This window comes from Scyliorhinus torazame, chromosome 1 (genome assembly GCF_047496885.1).
Source record: "Scyliorhinus torazame isolate Kashiwa2021f chromosome 1, sScyTor2.1, whole genome shotgun sequence".
NCBI lineage: Eukaryota > Metazoa > Chordata > Chondrichthyes > Carcharhiniformes > Scyliorhinidae > Scyliorhinus > Scyliorhinus torazame.
Genome location: NC_092707.1, coordinates 298,564,776 through 298,580,958, shown reverse-complemented (window position 1 = coordinate 298,580,958; position 16,183 = coordinate 298,564,776). Strand labels below are relative to the sequence as shown.

The window sequence follows — 16,183 nt, the reverse complement described above, 5'->3', positions numbered from 1 at the left end:
CTGAACTGATGTTTCCACGCATATTCTCAACTGTGAAGCACTACACAATGTCACCCAATGTCTGTCTGTGTATTTATTGTATATCCTATGTCTTTCATGTATGGAACGATCTGCCTCGACTGTATGTCAAACAATACTTTTCACTGTATCTCGGTACACGTGACAATAAATCTAAAATAAACAGTTCAGGAAAGCAAATACATGGATGGAAGATTGGTGCAAGGAGAGGTTCCAGTATAATGACCATTTAAGAAAAGAAAGGATGTGCCACTTGAGCAATACACCAGGTGGTTAAAATGCAGGTTGCATTAGGCTAGTGTTATCTTGGGTATGGAAGGGACAGATCGAAATACCATGTTATGATTTTGAGAATTGATATGGCAGAAAGGGAGGAACTACTTCATCTGGTGGGGAAACTCCAGAACTGGGGATAGGGGAGGGGTGCATTATCTTAAAATTAGAACCCTTCAGGGTGAATCAGGAAGCATTCATGCTCCCTTTCTATCTCTTGGTTACATTTTCACCCCCAAGTTCATTGCAAGGTTTAAAACCCGCTCCCGACAGTACCAGTGTTGGAAACCAAACCTCTGGCTCTGAATTCTGTGTGGACATTCAGTGGGATAGGTGTAGCTACTGGAAGATGGTGTCATGATTGCGTTCTGGGACTCTCCAGGAACTTTCCAGCTGTAAGGGATCAACCAGCCCATAGGCTAGAATGAAGATGGTAACAGTGATGGAAGGAGCATTCGAAGCTAATCACTGACAATCTTTTTACAACTTCACAATCTTCTCCAAAGGAGCAAAATTCAAGCTTTGGTTTAATACTTTGTTCTGCTTGCTGGTCGTAAATCATTTTCTGATCTGCTTGTAGCAGCGGAGAAATATTTTGCTTGTGTCATCACCAACAGAGCACTCAAGAAATCCATGTCCTCACAGCAGCAAAAAGGAGATTTTTCTTTGGCTGCTAAATTCATGTAAAATGATTATATACAGTAATTTAGTTAGATACTCCGTGAATCATAAATTTAGCCGTGTGCCTTTTTTACAGCAGCAGAACTTTGGGGCTGAATTTTTGCCATATCCTGTTTACTTTAGGGTATAATTTTATATTCCGTTGTGCTGGAAAAACCCAGCAGGTCTGGCACTATCTGTGGAGAGAGAACAAAAGTTAATGTCTCAAGCCCAATAATACTCTTCTTTTTTTTAGAAGGGAAGTAGGAATCAGAATCATAGAATTTACAGTGCAGATGGAGGCCATTCGGCCCATCAAGTCTGCACCGGCCCTTGGAAAGAGCACCTTACTTAAACCCACGCCTCCACCCTATGCCCGTAACCCAGTAACCAAATGTTTTGGTTTTGTGCTGTTGAAAGGAGGGAGAGGCGGCTGAACATAAGGAAGTGCTGGGATTGGTTGGATATAGGAGAAATTAAATAACCAGGACTTTATGGATCAAAAGAGAACGGTAGTGGCTGCAATGAAAAAAAAAAAAAAAAAAAAAATGCATTGGTCCAGCGGAAGTCTTAATGACAGAATAAAGGGCAACTATCTGAAACGCAAGAGGGCTGTGAATCTTTGGAATTCTCTACCCCAGAGGGCTGTGGAAGCTCAGTTATTGCGTATGTTTAAAGCAGAGATCAACAGATTTCTAAATGCCAATGACATAAAGGGCTATGGAGATGATTAGGGGGAAAAGGGCATTGGGCGTGAATGAATAATGAGCCAGGATCATGGCATCGGGGCAAGGTAACCACCTGCTGATTCCCATGTAACGCACTCCCCTCAGCTGATGGATCATGGTGAATACCACTTGGAGGAAGCGCTGAAGGTGACAAGGGTACAAAACGTACCCTGCATGGGGGACTTTAATGTCCCATCACCAAGAATGGTTTGGTAGCACCAGCACACTGAGCTGGCAGAGTCCTAAAGGACATAGCTGCTAGACTGGGTCTGCAGTAGATTCTAAGGGAACCCATAACCAGGTCACTCGACTCCTGACATCATTACAGCCTTGGCTCAAACATGGATACAAGAACTGAATCCAGAGGCGAGATGAGAGTGCCTGTCCTTGACATCAAGGCAGAATTTGACAGCATGTGGCATCAAGGAGCCCAAGAAAAACGAGTCAATGGGAATCAAGAGGAAAACCCTCCGCTGGGTGGTGTCATACCTGGCAAGGGGGTGGGGGGGGGGGGGGGTGGTGGTGTTGTAGCTAACAAAGGAAGATGGTTGTGGTAGTAGCTAACAAAGGAAGATGGTTGTGGTAGTTACAGATCAATCATCTCAGTTCCAGCATGTCGCTGCAGGAGTTCTTCAGGGTGTAGTGTCTTAGACCTGACCATCTTCAGCCACTTGCATCAATGGCCTTCCTTCCATCATAAGGTAGAAGTGAGGGGCAGCATGTGGCGCAGTGGTTAGCACTGGGACTGCGGCGCTGAGGACCCGGGTTCGAATCCCGGCCCTGGGTCACTGTCCGTGTGGAGTTTGAGCATTCTCCCCATGTCTGTGGGGTTCACCCCCACAACTCCGATGTGCAGGTTAGGTGGATTGGCTACGCTAAATTGCCTTTTAATTGGGGAAAAAAAATAATTGGGTATTCTTAAGATTATTTTTTTAAAATAAGGTAGAAGGGAAGATGTTCACTGTGATGATTACACAATGTTGAGTAGTATTTGTGACTACTCCGATACTGAAGCAGTCCATGTCCAAATGCAGCAAGACTTGACAGTATTTGGGCTTGGGCTGACAAATGGCAAGTAACATTCCCTAACCATCAGCCCTTGACATTCAATGGCTTTACCATCGCTGAATCCTTCACCATCAACAACCTGGAGGTTATCATTGACCAGAAACTGAACTGGACTAACCATCTAAATACTGGCTATAAGAGCAACTCAGAGGCTGGGAATCCTGTGGCAAGTAACCCCCACCTGACTCCCCAAAACCTGTCCAACACTTACACGGCACAGGTCAGAAATGTGATGGAATGCTCTCCACTTGTCTGGATGCATACAGCTCCAACAGCACTCGAGGCTTGACACAAGGGCGGCACGGTAGAGCAATGGTTATCACTGCTGCATCACAGCACTTGAGGACCCGGGTTTGATCCCAGCCCTGGGTCACTGTCCGTGTGGAATTTGCACATTCTCGCCGTATCTGCGTGGGTCTCACCCCTACAACCAAAGATGTGCAGGGTAGGTGGATTGGCGACGCTAAATTGCCCCAAAAGAATTTTTAAAAGAGTTTGACACATCCTGAACAGAGTCTACTTGATTGGCACCACATCCACAAAGATTCACTCCCTCTACCACCGACACACAGCAGTAGCTGTGTGTACCATCTACAAGATGCACAGTGGGAACTCACCAAGGCTCCTTCGACAGCACCTTCCAAACCCATGGCCACTACCATCTAGATGGACAAGAGCAGCAATAACTGGGAAACCTATCAACTGGAGATTCCCCTCCCAAGAAGATATTCTCCATCCGGACTTGGAAATGTATCGCCATTCCTTCACTGTCATTGGGTCAAAATCTTGGAACTCCTTCCCTAATAGCACAGTGGGTGTACCTACCCCACTTGGACTGCAACAGTTCATGAAGGCAGCTCGCCATCAGCTTATTGAGAGAATTTAAGGATGGGCAATAAATGCTGGCCTCGCCAGCAAAGCCCGTGTCCTGTAAATCAATTTAAAATTGTACACCCCAACGTTCATATTGTTGCAGATAAATATTGACCAATACAAGTAGAGTTAATTTGTTTATTTATTACTGGCAGTTATATTTCCTCCCTTCCTCAGTGGATAAAAGCATCTATTTGAGATTTTTACCTTTGAAATTTTGTAAGCCTGAAAACGCAATATTAAATTCCGAATGTGGGAACAATATTTCGGAACTAAGTCAATGAGTCAAGTAAATGGGATAATTGTATTCAAATGACATTGCTCTTTTTAATAATATTTTCTAATTGATTATAGTTCTTTTTTTCTAGGGCATGTATATTAAGTCAACCTACGATGGATTACATGTTGTAACTGGTACAACAGAAAATGTGAGTAAGAAACTTTTTTAAATCCAGCTTTAGCTGGTAAATCTGTGATTCTGGGTTTTCGACTAGGAACATACATGTGCCGTTGAGGCATGTAGCTGTTATTCTTGTACTGTATCTGCGGTAAAAGTGAGCACTAGTGTATCCTTTTAACTGTGCATGCATCAATAAAAATCTAGCTTGCATATTTCAGTCCGTATTTTCAGGACAATACTACTTTGTAACACATTTATAAATTAGTTTACTGAATATTTCTACTTGTGAAAAATCCTATAAATTAACTTGATCGAGAAAAGTTTGGATCTATGTTGTGCCATCTTTGTCTTATGGCTAAACATGACCTTATATCACAAGTGAAATAAAAATTATTCAAGCAAGCGCTTTACACAGAGCTTTCAACAGGAAAAATATTCCAAGCTTAAAAAGTTTAAAATTGAGTACTGAGCCAAAGGCTAGGGATGATATCCAAAACATGATTAGCTGAATGGGTCTTTATCAAGAAGGGGAGGTGCAGGCCTTTAAAGAAGTAATTCAAGTGCTGAAAGCCGGGAACGGATGGGTATGGGGCACGTGCACAAGAAGAGACTGGTCAGAGCTGTGCAGGGCAGGAGGGTGGGTGTGGGGGCCAATCTAAGGCCGTTGGAGGTAATTGAGATTGGATTAAAAGGTGATGGATGCGTTTAAACACCAAGGTGATCCAATGGGGTCTTTCTGTGCCATACATTTTCTAAGTTTCTATTTTTGATAGCTTCATCCTTAATTGAAGATTCTAAAATTTTCCCACTTAGAGATGTTAAGCTAACTGGCCTTTAATTACTCAATTTAATGCTTTCTTCCTTTGAAAATTTGAACGACATTCGCCACTCCAGTCCTGTAGTGCACATCCACAGTCACTAAAGCGCGGATGAATCTTGGTTGGGTAATAAAGATTATTGAAGCAACTTTGTTAATATTAGAATGTACACCATGTATCCATGAAGAAATATTAAGCTGAGATCTGAAATTATACCTGCCTGTACAATTGGGTAATTCACAGGCTGCTTATTACATGATTACCATTATTACCACAGCACTGAGGGATATACCTCACTGTATATTTATGCAGTGCCTTCACCAGGTGCTTCGCAGAACCATTATGAAACAAAATATGACAGAGCACCATAAAGAGGTATAATGGCAGATAGCCAAAAGCTTGGTCAAAAAGCAAGAAAGTAATCATTAAGTATTCTAGCTTTATCCTGCATCATTAAGCATGCGTCACTTTCTTTGTCCCTAATAGGCCCCAGCTCACCTCCACTACCAGTTTACGATTTGAATTTAAAAAAATTTCTCTGTGAGGTTGTTGGGGATAAAGTATCTTCCTGTTGCTCCATGGCATCTTGTATTCTCTACAGGAATAATATTTGAAAAACCTTATTGCTTTACTTAGTAATTTGGAAGCCTTTCCCTCAAATAAAACTCTCCATGAATAAAGCTCCAAAATAAGGCCTATCGCTGTAAAGGAAATCGTTCTAAGATGGCAACTTGCAAAAAATGCATTATTCAGCAATTATGCTGAAAGTGGAACTGCACTTAAAAGCATCTCCCACACTGACCCTGACACAGCATCTCTAAATGTGCAGGAGGTCCTCCCCTGGTGTTGTAGTACAAATAAATGCAGACTTTGATTTTAAATTGACAGAAAAGGACAGTTTGTTTACTGCTCAAATGCAATTGGTGTGTATATGGTTTTCTCTTCTGGGTGTTCAATAGCAGCACCAATTATTTCAAGATTAGTTATTCTACTTAGCCTATAATGTTTTGTCTGCTTGGTCAGTCTGATAATTTCATCTGCCTGGTCGACATGAATGTACATTTTGTTTAAGGAGGAAGCAAGGTGGGTCCCCTGGCTGAAATCAGTGTTGAATTGTTTTAAGTGCTGGTTAAACTTATTCCTGTGGATGGATGAGTTTTTACGAACATACAAAGGTGCTGCAGCGATGCTTCTGTCTTTGTCTGTTGTCTCTACAATTTGCATCTTTTGTGCTCAACAATTTGCATCTTTTGTGCTCATGATCCCAACCCAGATGTTCTCGCTGAGCCAGGAATTCTTCCTGTCCTTAAGCTGCAGAATCTGAAACCATGTACAGGTTTTATTGTAATTGATCCCATTGTTGTTTCTTGGCCAGGAGGAAGACTGTAATCCAGTAACGTTGAAGCAAAAACTAGCTGCTTTTAAAGCTTCACATTGCAGCAGTGACTGCAATTTGTTGAAAACAATACCCTGTCTGGACTGAATGTTAAACAACTTATTTAGTGTGCTTGGCAATCTCCAGTTTTTCTAATTATTAAATATATAGCACCTATCCAGTTTTTTCAAATTCTATTTTTGACAAAGGTCAGAACTTTCCAGCCGTTCACGCCGGCATGATCTTGTGGTCTGCCGATAGCGCACCCCCAGCCTGGGTTTCCTGGCAGCGAGGGGTGCATTCATCAGGAAACCCCGTTGACTACGTTGGGACCAGAAGATCCCACCACTGGCCAATGGGGGGACTGCCCGAAGGGTTGTGTAGAAAATGCAGCCTCGAAATGGGTTTGAGAATATCATCTTTTTAGTTTATAAAATGGAGAAAAAAAAGCCATGTAGCCATTTGTGGTGCTCTCTTTCTTTCTGACACTGAGGGTAATATCCAGAAGTGTACTTCCAACGAACATCTTCAGTGATCATTCGCTAACGAGTATGATTTGTCCACCACTGGTCATGGGTTCAGTGGGTTGAGCCCAATCCTAGAGCCACATCTTCGACCGCACACTTGGAAGGTGTTTCCAGGAGGTGAGTTCGGTCATTGGACTCTGGACCGCTGGTATTCCTTTCTCAATCTCTTTTTCCGGGTCTCCTCTTGCCGTTGGATGTCCTTGAAGAATTGTGTCCTTTCAATCAGGAGGTTCCTCCAAGTAGGTCTCCTCTGAGCAAGGGCCTCCCAGATGTTAACGTCCATGTTGCATTGTTTGCGGTTAGCCTTCAGGGTGTCTTTGAAGAATTTCCCTTGTCCTCCTCTTCGAAGCCTTGCTTGAGCTATGATCTGGCTCGCATTCATTTGTCTTTAAACTAATCATTGTGAAAAAGATTTGCTTTAGCAAATATAAGAAGCTTAAAATCGCAATCATGAGCACTAACCCTATCTTTCAGCACCCCAATCCTTCATAAACTGGGCACTTGATCCAAATGCAGTATCTCTACTGCCTGCCAATTGAGATTGTTTAAACCGTGTAGACTGGGAATTGAACCCAGGAGCTTTCTCTCCATACAGCCATGCATGTGGCTCCTAGGCCTTTATGTAAACTGCCTTTGTTTCTTGTTCCTTTTTCCAAGCCGATAGTTCAGACCTTTTGTAAAGTAAGGTGGGGGAGGAGTGTCAGTGGGTCCTGATGCCAGGCCTCACTGACACTGCTCTCAGCTTATCACAAAAATGTCAGCAGTGTTAGAAATTAAATGCAGCTGTAAATTAGTCTGGCTCTTAACTATTTATTGCAATTGAACAGCTGACTTCTTTGACATCAAAATCAATTAAGCTATCTGGGGGAATTGAAGCTTATTCAGCATTCTTGAATCCTCTCATTTAAAGTTTTAAACTCTGAAACAGCAAGTGTTCAGTTCTGAAATTGAAGATTTGTAAAGGCTATCTGGTTGCACAACTCCAGCATAACAGGATATAAACTATTCTCTCCAGCTTGAAACCTCTCATTGGTATCAATGAGCCTAAACAGTAGCTTACATTGACATTAACAGGATAAAGTCTGAATTGCTATGATCTGGCTTGCATCCATTTGTCTTTAAACTAATCATTGTGAAGAAATTAGCTGCAGATCAGTCAAGTTAAGCCTAGAAAGAGGACATGAGAATTCTGGCATGTCAACAGTCTTTGGAATTTTTGTGGCTGCATCAAGTTGTCAGTCATTTATGGGGGTTTGTTTTTAATATTTTTCCTTCTCTGTTTTGCAGTCGCCAGCTGATCGATCGCACAAAATTCATGCGGGTGATGAGGTTATTCAGGTGAATCAGCAGACTGTGGTGAGTACTAAATAGATAATTGAAACATTTATTTAGATGCATTGAAACTGTTAACAGATGAATGGATCCACATTTAAGGTTACTTTTGCAAACTCTTGCATCTGCAGTTTATCATTGGGTCTGAGGGATGCCGTGGGCCTGAATAATTCATTCTTCTATAGGTTGCAGTGTTTTCTCTGTTGGCATAGCATTAGAATGTGGTGAATAAGATCCAAAGCACAGGTCTCCTTTTAATTTCAGAGTGGGTTGTTTAAAATTCCACCCTATCTCTTGTACAATGGGTGACCTTAACCTATTAATGAGCCCTATGCCATCCTGCAGGCTTGTTTCTGTTGCACAGGTTTTATTTAAAAACAAGTATTGAGTTTTTGCGAAATGTGTTATTGCGGAGGGAGGCAAAGTGGAGATCAGGCTGCTGATGTCTCCTCACTGACAATATTAGGTTACTTAATCTTTTAATTATCCTCAATCGTGTAGGAAGTTGCCTCATTAAACTTCAGGCAGCCTGAACATGCCAGGCTTTGCATTACAAGCACAAACGTAGATGCTGTCACTTGAGCTATTCATTGGCAACCTTAAGTATCTGCTTAACAAACATTTTACAAAAAAGAGTAAACGCTCCACTGATGGTGGTAAAAGCAGTGTTTATTCCACTCACTGTAATGATGGCAAAAGCAGTGTTTATTCCACTCACGGTGATGGTGGCAAAAGCAGTGTTTATCCCACTGACGGTGATGGTGGGAAAAGCAGTGTTTATTAATGCGGTGGGGAAATAGCGTCTCACGTAAATGACGATATTGACCAGGATTGTCCATGGTTTAGTTCTTGACCTGAACTGAAATAACTGAGCTTCGGACAGCAATTCGGCTGCTGAGCTAGATAAAGGGATGGGGCTGAGGAAAGAGATGAAGGGAAGTTGAAGCCCTAAATTAACTTCTGATTTGCTTGTCAGTAATCTCTCTCGCTTTGTTTAAGGCTTAAGAAATTTAAGCAGAGTGGGTGCAGAGTGGCCTCAGCAGCATCAACCTCTGTTGCCTGTAGAGCTCACTTATTCACACAGCAAAGAAGTGGGAAATGGACACCTGGATGCACATAAATCAATTTAACTCTTGTGCTCATCTGAGCTCTATTTTCTTTCTTGTTTGTTTTGTAAATTTAGAGTACCCAATTATTTTTTTCCGATTAAGGGGCAATTTAGAGTGGCCAATCCATCTATACTGCACCTTTTTGGGTTGTGGAGGTGAGGCCCATGCAGACACCGGGAGAATGTGCAAACTTCGCTCTGACAGTGACCCGGGGCTGGGATCGAACCCAGGTCCTCAGTGCCATGCTAAACCGAGGTTTAGAATGTTTGCATGGGAATACTTCTACTCCACTACGAAAGTTTGTATTTTCCCTTGGACTTGTACTGCTCCTATTGAGATGCAAGCTATCCAAATGACTTGTGTGGTGCAAGCAAAGTCCAGCTTGGGAGCAGTTATGTATGAATGCGGTGTTGTGACATGAACTTGTGACTGCAAAATGTGGTTCTGCCGTGCCTGGCTTTTCAGCACTGAGAACTGTTTTGCCTCAAATGGCATCTGCTGTGCATATGGGCACATATTTCTGATGCTCACCTCACCGGATGCCTTAGCCAAAGGCATTAGCACTTGCAGGGAACATCCACTGGAAGTATGCTGAACAGGTCGATTGTGACTTCTATCTGCACTGCCATTTTGGAGCTGAATGCTTTAGCTCATGCCCTTTCTTAACCTCGTACAGCTGAACATACATTCAGCAACAAGAGGGACCACCCCATCATCCCAAACAGTACTATGTGAGTGATCATCTCGGCCCCTGATTGATTTCTATTGATGGCTTTCAGAATTTTTTTCAAGTTGCTAAAGTCTATAAGTGGTGTGGCATGTGCTGAATGTCTTTAGCCTGACTGCAAGGATTTTGCATAACCACTTGCTCGCGGACATGAGTGCCGTGATAGGAAGCCCCTTGGACCACAGCATGTCAGGGAATGCACAGAGTCACAAGAACAGTCATGTTGCTGGAAGACCAAAGAGGAAGTGGGCATGGGAGGGAAAGAAGGGCTCTTGGTGGAAACCTATATTTGCCCAGAATGTTCAGGGAACAACTTTCTACTTGAACCTTGGCAACAAAGGCGAGGTGAGAATAACTGCCCTTGACATTAAGGCAGCATTTGACGAAGTGTGGCATGCAGGAGACCTAGCAAAATTTGAAGGCAATGGGAATCGGGGCAAGTTCTCCACTGGTTGGAGCCATACCTCGCACAAAGGAAGATAACTGTGGTTGTTGAAGGCCAATCATCTCCGTCCCAAGACATTACGTCAAGTGTCCTTCAGGGTAGTGTCCCAGGCCCAGTGCTCTTCAACTGCTTCATCGGTGGTCTTCCTTCCATCATAAGGTCAGGAGTGGACATTGTTTACTGATAATTGCATAGTGTTCAGTGCCATACGAGATTCCTCAGATACTGAAGCAGAGAGTGTCCTTATGGAGCAAAACCTGGACAGCATTCAGGCGTGGGCTGGTACATGACAAGTAACATTGTGCCATGCAAGTGCCAGGGAATGACCATCTCCAAGAAGAGAATATTTAACTAACCCCCACCACGATCCCCCCACCCTGATATTCAACAATATTGTCACTGCTGAATCCCCCGTTATCAACATTCTGGGGGTTCATTGACCAGAAACTGGACTAAATACTGTGGCTACAAGAGCAGGTCAAGAGACTGGGAATTTTGAATTAACTTGCCACCTGAATCCCTAAAGTGTGTCTACAAGGCACAAGTCAAGGTGTAATCGAGTACCTTTCACTTGTCATGGCGAGTGCAGCTCCAACAACATTCAAGAAGCATGACGACATCAAGATAAACCTGCTTGATCCATTTGCACCCTCCACCACTGGTGCACTGTGGTAGCAGCAGGCACTAACACTGCAGCAGCTTCCAAACTTGTAACTGCTATTACCTAGGACCAGGCTGGCAAATACTGAGAAACACCAACTGCAAGTTCCCTTCCAAGCCATACATCATCCTGACCAGGAGCTGTGTCAGCGTTCCTTCACTGTCGCTGGATCATAGTCCTGGAACTCCCTTCCTAACAGTACTGTGGGTGTATCGACACCACATGCACGACAGTGATTCAAGATGGCAGCTCACCAGCCCCATCTTAAGGGCAATTTGAGATTGGCAACAAATGCTGGCCCATATCGAATGAAAAAGGAGTGTCAAATATCTCTGCTTCACGAAAAATGTCCTTCCTGAAATCTACTGCCCGAGGCAACCACTATGGAAACCTCAGGGCAGGGATGGCATTGCTAGTGACTGAAGGTGATATATTCTGCCTTTTATATGTTTGCCTCCTTCAAGGCTCAAGCTGGAAATTATTTGCAACATCTCCTAGTTTGCCATCCACAGTTGCATAAAAGAGGTTATTGAGGCTCTGTATTCCAGGAGAGCTGATTATGATAATTTGTGATCTTGCAAGAGAAGTATGCAGAGTGAGAATGTCTTCCCAAGGATTGCTGGATTTCTTTATAGTGGTGAATGCCCTTAACTGCATGCACATCACTTTGCTGGTGCCACATGTCAACTCTCGAGATGTACTGAAATGAAAAGGGATTCCACTCTCTCAGCATCCAACTCGTGTGCGACCATGCCTTTAATCACCATTGTGCATTCTCTGAGCTCGGCTTCCATGTGCGTATGCCTCTCCCAGTGCTCCTACAGAATGCTATTCAGGTACTCCCACAGCTGTACAGACTACAGAAGCAGTGTGGGCTCGCTGGCATCAACAAGGGCACAGGCAGAGTGGCAGTGGTGGGAGAATGAATTCTGTCATTCTGAGTGAGAAAAGCAGGTTTGTGCCCACTTTCGCAATCTTAATGTGTTGGAGCATGGATTGCAGCATTGGTTTAATATCTTGCAAGCCCCTTTGAACACTGATATCTGTAGCCTTGATGGCAGCAGTCTGAGATGGTGGCATCAGCTTAACCAAGCATGACTTTGTCGAATGAAATAATACAAGAAATGTATTGCAAAATAAATGGAGCTAATAAATTTCTAGTAATTCACACAGCACTATTTAACCGTTCCATCCAGTTTTGATAGAGTACCATTTTTTATGTTTTTGGATAATTGGACTAAATGTTTACGGGTTCTTATGGAATTGGCTTGAATCAATTTAAAGCAACTTTGTGTTAAAAGGTTGGATGGCAGTTGAAAAATCTTGTTGCAAAGCTTCGTGAAGATCCTGAAGGTGTGGTGCTTTTGTTGAAAAAACGGCCAGCAAGCACGTGCAATTTTGCCCCTGCTCCTCTGAAGAACATGCGCTGGAAACCACCAGTTGTGCAGGTAATTAATATGTGTCTTGAGAGTTTGCAGATCCATTCTCAATGGTAGTATTCACAAGTGCAAATGCTTGTCCTTAATATTGCTCTAAGTGTTGGTCTAGTCATCTTTGCATTGCTGTTTGTGGGACTCTGCTAATGTGCAACAACTGGCTTCCTGCATTTTCCATATTACCACTGAAATGCAGTTCAGTGGCTGTGGAGTGTTTCAGGACATCCTAAAGTAACAAAAAACACAATTCAAATTTGTTCTTTACTTGAGCTTGGGTGTGGGGAGGGGGGGTTTATTTCTACTTAAGACAGATGCTACAGCAATGTGATTCTCTCTTTTCCCCCCTCCCCCACCCTCAGAAAAATCATCTAGTATCTGAACCTTTTGGGCAATGCAGTTTTGTCTTTAGTCCAAGAGTGCAGTATAGAAAATGTTTTATGATTAAAATTAATTAAATTTCAAATTATAATCAACAGCAGCAACTTTTAGAAATCTTGAATTGTTCTGAAGAAAAGGGCGAGTTTAAAGCTGTCCCACAGATGTGGAGGAGGTTGTGAAATATTTCCTATTCTTGGCTGACATTCAATCAGGAACTGACATAGAACAAGCCCCATGGCCCTGATCTCCTTTAACCACGTCTGCTTCTATCTCGCTTTCCCCTCCTTGCCACACATAAACCCAGTCTTGCCTTTAAGTAGTTTTTCACTGCTTTGTTTTTCTCTCCAGACCAGCCCTTCACAAACTGCAACTCCATCAACGGCCAGCACCATGGAGATGACGCAGAAGAAAGAAAAACCTGCTATTAAGGATTTATACATCCCACCACCACCAGCTGTTCCATATACTCCGCGGTATGAAAAAAAAACATGAAATGTCAGAACAAAAGGTTTCTTGTATCATTAAAGCTGACACACAAAACTGTAATGGAGCCACACAGAATAAATATTTCACATTTGAAGCTGAGCATTTGGGGTGAATTTGGAATGGCCATGAGAAAGTATACACTAGTACTAACTACCATGTTGCAAAAGTCAGATGCTACCAATTAAATGGTTATCATGGTTAAAAAACACTACTGACTGAATCATGGAGGGAAAACCTGACTTGGATTTGAATTCAATCCTTTCCATTTACTGTAGCCTGCAAGCAAGAAAGGAAAGTTGGACAAAATGTATCCTGTAACCTTCGCCTGCTAGTGCAGTAGTGAATAAGAACAATATGCCATGACTGGGAAAGAACTCGTTCACGCATGAAAAATATGCTAGATAATTTAAAAAGGGCAATTTGAAGCAACTTTTGTGACGTTAGTTTTTGTTTTGCTCTCCTCTCTTCCCTGTTGCTTCCGCGTCTTTCAGTGATAAATGTTACACTTTGCGTACTTCATTGATGGAACTCTTGGGTCACTCATTGTTTGTTTTCACTCCAATCACCCTGACTCCTCCAAAACGTGGTGTGTCTTCTTTGGGATGAGCTTTGTAACCGTGTAGTTCTATTACAGCGCATGCTGCACAAAACAGTTTACTTATTTTTTTTTTTAATAAACATTTTATTGAGGTATTTTTGGTATTGTAACAACAACAATGTACATGAAACTATAAACATAGTGCAAAAGCCGTCTCCCTCCCTTACAGGTCCCACCTTTATTAACCCCCTGCTCGAAGCTAAACTAACCCCCCCCCTTTTTGCTGACGATTAATATTCCACGATGAAGTCGACGAACGGTTGCCACCTCCGGGTGAACCCTAACTGTGACCCTCTCAAGGGGAACTTGATTTTCTCCAAACAGAGAAAGCTAGCCATGTCCGATAGCCAGGTCTCCGACTTCAGGGGCTTTGAGTCCCTCCAAGTTAATAGTATCCGTCTCTGGGCTACCAGGAAAGCAAAGGCTAGAACGTCTGCCTCTTCTCCTAGATTCCTGGGTCTTCCGACACCCCAAAAATTGCCACCTCTGGACTCAATGCCACCCTTGTTTTTAACACCGTGGACATGACATCTGCAAACCCCTGCCAAAATCCCCTAAGCTTCAGACATGCCCAGAAAATGTAGACATGGTTCACTGGTCCTCCTGCACATTTTGCACACCCGTCTTCCATCCCAAAGAATCTGCTCATCCGGGCCACTGTCATGTGAGCCCGATGGACGACCTTGAATTGTATCAGGCTGAGCCTGGCACATGTTGTGGACGCGTTGACTCTAAACGCGTCTGCCCATAGACCATCCTCTATCTCTCCTCTCAGCTCCTCCTTCCACTTGCGCTTCAGCTCCTCGGTCTGCATCTCCTCTGACCCCATAAGTTCCTTGTAAATGTCAGAGATGCTCCCTTCTCCTACTCACCCTCCGGAAACTACCCTGTCCTGAATCCCCCTTAGCGGTAGGAGTGGGAAGGTTGACACCTGTAGATACCTGAATTTGTTTCCCCTCACCAACCCAAACTTCTCCCCCAGCACCCTCCATACTCGGAAAGCTCCCCTCTTATAAACATATCCCCCACCCTTTCAATCCCTGCTCTCCGCCATATCCGGAACCCCCATCTATACTTCCCGGTGCATACCAGTGATTATTACAGATTGGGGACCAGACCGATGGTATCACTGCTCCCAGATGTCTCCTCCATTGCCCCCAGACTCTCAGGGCCGCCACCACCACAGTACCGTGCCGGCGGGAAGGGCAGAGGCACAGTTACCAACGCCCCCAGACTGGTGCCCTTGCATGAAGCTGCCTCCATACGCTCCCATGCCAACGCCTCCCCCACCACCCACTTCCTGATCATGGCTATATTAGCTGCCCAGTAATAGTTACTAAAATTTGGCAACGCCCACCCTCTCCCCGACTCCGCTCAAGCATGACCTTCCTTACTCGCAGGGTCTTGCCCGCCCAAACGAAGCCAGTGATCACTTTGTTGATCCGTTTATCATAGAATTTTTATCATAGAATTTACAGTGCAGAAGGAGGCCATTCGGCCCATCGAGTCTGCACTGGCACTTAGAAAGAGCACCCTACCCAAGGTCAACACCACCACCCTATCCCCATAACCCATTAACCCCACCCAATACTAAGGGAAATTTTGGACACTTGGGGCAATTTATCATGGCCAATCCACCTAACCTGCACATCTTTGGACTGTGGGAGGAAACCGGAGCACCCGGAGGAAACCCACGCACACACTGGGAGGATGTGCAGACTCCGCACAGACAGTGACCCAAGCCAGAATCAAACCTGGGACCCTGGAGCTGTGAAGCAATTGTGCTATCCACAATGCTACTGTGCTGTCCTTAAAAAAGGACCGTGGAATAAAGATGGGGAGACGCTGAAATACAAACTGGAATCTCAGGATGACCATCATCTTCACCGTCTGCACCCTCCCAGCCAGTGTCAACGGAAGCGCGTCCCATCTCCGTAAATCATCCTTCATTTGGTCTACTAGTCGGGCCAGATTTAATTTAGGCAGTCGGTCCCAACGGCTCTACAGCTAGCACAAACAAGAGTGGGGAGAGGGGGCATCCCCGTCTCGTCCCCCGGTGCAGTCTAAAATAGTCCAATATTGTCCTATTCGTCCGCTTGCTTGCCACAGGAGCCTGATACAGCAACCTGACCCAGTCAATAAAGCCCCGCCCAAATCTGAACCGTCCCAGTATCTCCCACAGATAACCCCATTCTACCTGATTAAAAGCCTTTTCTGCATCCATTGCGATCACTACCTCCACCTCCCTACCTTCCGGGGACATCATGATCA

The 16,183-nt window shown here is 43.9% G+C and overlaps 1 protein-coding gene across 2 annotated transcripts in view; it reads left to right on the top strand.

Annotated features, from left to right (window-relative positions):
* Positions 1 to 16,183, top strand: part of cnksr3 (cnksr family member 3) — a 156,668-nt gene that overhangs the window by 118,808 nt on the left and 21,677 nt on the right. For both annotated transcript variants that reach the window (XM_072507725.1, XM_072507719.1), the window contains exons 7-10: positions 3,989 to 4,048; positions 8,028 to 8,096; positions 12,316 to 12,462; positions 13,177 to 13,301. In XM_072507725.1, the coding sequence (XP_072363826.1) occupies positions 3,989 to 4,048; positions 8,028 to 8,096; positions 12,316 to 12,462; positions 13,177 to 13,301 (401 nt within the window). The remainder of the gene's footprint in view (positions 1 to 3,988; positions 4,049 to 8,027; positions 8,097 to 12,315; positions 12,463 to 13,176; positions 13,302 to 16,183) is intronic.